The sequence below is a fragment of the Hylobates moloch genome, unplaced genomic scaffold (assembly GCF_009828535.3).
Source record: "Hylobates moloch isolate HMO894 unplaced genomic scaffold, HMol_V3 SCAFFOLD_3995, whole genome shotgun sequence".
Taxonomy (NCBI): Eukaryota; Metazoa; Chordata; class Mammalia; order Primates; family Hylobatidae; genus Hylobates; species Hylobates moloch.
The window spans coordinates 1,074-5,970 of NW_026656270.1; the positions used below are offsets into that span (position 1 = coordinate 1,074).

Consider the following 4,897-nt stretch of genomic DNA (forward strand, 5'->3'; position numbering starts at 1 on the left):
AGGTTTTCCATATCCACAGTCAATGATGGGAACCTTTCATTCCTCAGAAATCATCCCTTTTTAGGTCTTCGAAAAAGAGTACAACTGCTGCAGCTCATGATGCAGTATCTTCATGAGCCCAGAGCACATACAAATCCTAAGGGAACCACCATAATACAGCGCTAATTCTTGGCACCGGGACAGATGAAACACACTCTATCCTGCACATACCTGCCAGAGCAGGCCACTTTCCTCTTCTGTGAGATTTAAAAAGCTCCCCCAAAAGGTTATGACTCCCATCACCAATACACAGAAAATGGAGGAAAGGCTGTTTCCAGTTCTCGGCCTTTGAACAACTCTAAATGTCAGTACTCATAGTGGCATATTACAAAGTAATAAACAGTGCACACTTGGGGGCAGACCACATATTGAGCTAATGAAGAGCTCACTGTGATTTAGATCAAACACTAGCAGTACATAGGCAAATTTTATCTGAATTCTGTAATGAATATACATGCTGCAATAACATTACAAAAGCATGGCAGCCTATTCCAAACCAACGAGAACAGTTTTGTGCAAAGAGTGGGTCTTTGCGTGTTTGAACTCCCCCACCACATAAGGGCAAACTGGATATGCATGCTAATGACCTACAATTATGAAATTAAAAAAGAAAAATACTAAAGGATGCCAGAGTGAACATCAGTGAAAGCCACAGAGGCCCACTCTCTTTTAACTTTTTACAAATAAACTTAAACTATAAATTAGAAACACAAATAATAATGAGTGGCTCTAACATTCAAATGAACTAAATGAATTGTGTCGGAGATTAACCACATAACTTGGTTTCTTATTTAAAAATTTCTTGGCCAGCTCTTTGATGATGATGATGTTTATCTCCTTCTTCTCGGCAGCCAAGCCCAGCAAAAGAATGGAAGACAGCCATAGCTGCCCAAGCCTGGGTGCTCCTGGTGGTCCTGCACGATCGGCTGTGCAGTAGGGTTGTCACAGGGAGGACCCTTCCTGGCCTCTCCTTGCGCAGAGGAGGTGAGGCTCACCTCACAAAGATCTTTGGAGAGAGGGAGGCAGGGATCTGAGCACAGTGGGAGCCCCCTCTTCCTGCCTGCCCACCCCGCCTGAGGGCTCTACTCACCACCATGCTTGTCTGCAGCCCCAAGCCCCTGGGGGGCTGGGGCTCCTGCACCAGGCTCATCAGCAGGGTTCTGGGCAGCAGCCAGGAATTTTCTGTGCCCATTGTTGTCGTCGCGACAGGCCCCGATACCATCTGCTGCAGCTCCAGCAGCTTCACCTGGAGGGAGGGGTGCTCAGCTGTCATGCCACTGCCTGCGCCCACCCTCACACCCACCCCCACCCACACCCCCACAGAGATGTTGCACACCCTACCTTCATCTCCTCCCTGTCCTGGGCCAGCCTCATGATCTCCTCCTCCCACTGCCGCATCTTTGGCATGGCGCCCTGGCTCTGTTAAAAGGTGATGGGTTTTCCTGCGGGAGGACAGGGCTCAGACACTGGGGCCTCTCTGACGGCCCTGCAGCTCCCCGTGCCGTGCCCTGGCCTCCCACTCACTGATGGCATCTCTCTTGCCAGTACTGGATGGATCGTATTTCTTGTTTCTTCACCAGCTCACTCAGGTCTGCCTTCTCCTCCAGGTGGTCCATAAAGCTGATCTGGAGCCAAAATATTGTGGTCACATCTCGGCAGTGACCTGCCCTCAGGTGGCATTTTCAAGTCATGGAGAAGGCGGAGGGGAGTCCTGGCGTGGGCCAGCTTCTCCATGACTTCCTGCAGGACCCAGTGGGTCTCCTCACTCACAGACTCGCCCCCAGTCCCTGGGGCTGGGACCGCTGCCTCTGGCTCCTTCTGGGCCGAGGCCACCAGGTGAGCCAGGTGCTGGCAGCACACCCTCTGCTCTTTCACCTGCTCTCGTAACCGTGCCTGCTTCTCCTGGGCACTCCAGTGGACTTGAAAAATGCCACCTGAGGGCAAGACGTGAGCATTCTTGTAGGGGCATACACAGAAGAAGTGGGGCAGAGAGGTGGAGCACAGCCCCTTCCCTTGGGGCCTCAGAGAGTGCACTTGTTGGTCACAGGTGAAATGGTGTCTGACCACTGGCTCTCGGAAGGGGTGAGGGTCCAGAGAAATCAGAAGGCAGGGAATCTAAGAGCATAAAGGGGTCTTGGAGGGACCACAGAGGAAGGTGGCGAAGTGGGTGCAGGGGGAGTCAGGCTCACCGTGGCCTCCCCGCTCTCCAGGTCCTCCGGGACGCTCGGCATGGGCTGAGGTTCTCCTCCATCTCCTGTGGGGGGTGGCCAGAGGGGTCCTCAGACTACCCAACAAGGGAGGTACCGTGGGCCCACCTCTACCTCCACCCTCACTGTGTAACCCTGAGCCAGCCCCTCCCCAGAGAGGAATGAGCTGCTGTTCTTTATTTTTGTTTTTAAGAATCAAGATCTTGCTATTCCGCCCAGGCACACTCCCACTACTGGTCAATGTGGGAGTTCTGACCTGCTCCCTTTCTGACCTGGGCCAGTTCAGCCATCCTTAGGCAACTTGGTGGCCTCCTGCTCATAGGAGGTCACCACACTGATGCCAGACTTAGCGCAGGCACCCGGTCGGCATAGTGACCAGCTGTTCTAAAGGTCTTTTCCAACTCCTCAATCCTATGCTGCTAACAGTCCCCCCTTCCTCCTGGGGCTCTCTCCTCTTCCTCTGAGCGGTCTCCAGTACCTTCCCCAGGGAGAGACATGAGGCCAAACTGGGTTGTTAGCTGCCGGTTCTGCTGGCTGGTAGCTTCCAGGCTCTCCTAAGGGGCCAGGAAAGAGTGAGAAGGGATGGAGTTTGCCAGGTCATGCCCCTCACGGCCCCATCCTCGCAGCTCCCTCCCCTGGGTCTCCTGCAACTTTTGGCGGGCCATCTTGGCCACCGCTTTGCCCCAAGCTTCCTGCTGCTGCAGCTGGTTCATTAGCTGGGTCTGCTGCAGTCACTGCCTGTGCAGCACCTCCTTCTCAGAGGTCAGCTGTTGATAGGTGGCCACCTGCTGCTGATAGGTGGCCACGTACTGCTGCGGGTGACCCAGGTAATGGTCTGGCTGCTGCTGCAGACTCTGAGCCTCTTGGCTCTTCAGCCCCACCTGCAGGAAGACCCTGGGTTTGCGGGCACGTGGTGGCTGGTTTCCAGATTCTGGGCCCATTAATAGGGTAGCGAGGGCACTGTGGGGGCTCTGTCTGCTGCCCAGGCCCCTGTCCCCTTACTCCAGGCCTAAGTGACTGCCTCGCTTTCCTACAACCCCATGCCTCCTTCCCCAGCCTCAAATCTCACACTCTCTTCTCATTTAATCCTCAGCACCTCTGTAAGGAAAATGCTAACTTCCTTGTGAAGTTATAAAGAAACAGAGACTGGCCGGGTGCGGTGGCTCACGCTTGTACTCCCAGCACTTTGGGAGGCCGAGGCGGGCAGATCACAAGGTCAGGAGATGGAGACCACGGTGAAACCCCGTCTCTACTAAAAACATACACACAAAAAAATAGCTGTGTGAGGGGAGGATTGAGTGAACCTTGGCATGATCGAGCCGGGGTGACAGTCCATCTAAAAAAAAGATCGGCATGACCAGTGGAATGGAGGCTGGAATCCAGTTTTAATCTAAGAAGTCTTTCTGTTTTGTTTTGAGACAAGAGTGTCACTCTGTGGCCCAGGCTGGAGTGCAGTGGTGCAATCTCAGCTCACTGCAACCTCCACCTCCTGGGTTGAAGCAATTCTCGTGCTCCAGCCTCCTGAGTAGGTGGAATTACAGGCATGTGCACCATGCCCCGCTAATTTTTTTTTTTTTTTTTTTTTGTAATTTTAGTAGAGATGAGGTTTTACCACATTGGCCAGGCTGATCTCAAACTCCCGACCTCAAGTGATTCTCCTGCCTCAGCCTCCCAAAGTGCTGGGATTATAGGCGTGAGCCACTGCGCCTGGCATAAGGAGCCTGTTATACCACTGTCTCTTCCCCGGTGACTGGGGGGCTCCATGCCTCTAGCTGGGATGATGATGTCCAGACCTGGGAGGAGCCCAGGGCTACCCACCTCTAAAAGTCAGAGGGCAGGAAGCAAGAAACAGCCACAGGACTTCCCTGGGGGGTGCTGTGGTCACCAGCCCCCAGGCTGGAGCTGCCTCTGGCCTGGCACCTCCCCTCCCCAGAGGCTAGTGCCTGCCTCCCAGCCCTTCTTGGATGGGGTGGAGGTTTCCGTCTCCACCTCATCCAGCTTCTCCTGTAGCTCCTTTACTTGCTGCTCCAAACACAGGGTGCTCTTGTTCTCCTTGTTCAGGACAGAGAGAAGCAATCAGCAACCACCCACTGCAGCTAGAGACCCCAGAACTTGGTGTCTGCCTCCCATGGCACCAGGAAGGGTGGAGGCAGGTTAGAAAAATCATCCCCTCTCTCCCACAGCCACCTGGTTCACAGGTGCCTTTAGAAGTAACATTTCACGTGAGGGCTACACTGCCCCGTTTTAGAGGTGGGGAAACAAAGGCCCGGAGGGCTAGGGAGGAGGGCAGGCTCCACAGCTGGGGCAACGCACCAGCTCCTCGAAGACGCTCTGTGGCTTGGCCAGCTGCTGAAGCCTCTCCTGCTGTTCCTGAAGCCTCTCCTCCTGCTCTCGAATTCTCTCTTCTTGGACCCGGTTCAGGAGACTCATGCGATGATTCTTTTCGACCTGGGCCTGGAGCTCTCCTGCCACTCTCTCGAGTTCCTTCCTCAGGTGCTGCAGCTCCACCTCAGAGGGCACTGCTGGGGGCTCCGGGGGCAGGGGTTCAGCTGAGAAAGGAAGCAGACAATAAGGGCCTCCGGATTCTCAAAAAAAAAAAAAAAACCCTTCTCTTGGCGCACAGCTCCTCTCAGGCTCCTCAAACATGGCCT

General features: G+C 54.3%; 1 protein-coding gene across 1 annotated transcript; it reads right to left on the reverse strand.

Moving 5' to 3' along the window:
• Nucleotides 1-672: 672 nt before the first annotated feature.
• Nucleotides 673-4,795, reverse strand: LOC116465250 (golgin subfamily A member 8M-like; the record flags this gene model as incomplete). The annotated part of the gene is made up of 8 exons (XM_058435267.1): nucleotides 673-1,045; nucleotides 1,130-1,285; nucleotides 1,381-1,481; nucleotides 1,564-1,664; nucleotides 2,229-2,293; nucleotides 2,725-2,800; nucleotides 4,236-4,298; nucleotides 4,560-4,795. Coding segments are annotated over 8 exons (974 nt in total), but the record flags the coding sequence as incomplete, so codon positions are not given.
• Between the last annotated feature and the right edge of the window lie 102 nt (nucleotides 4,796-4,897).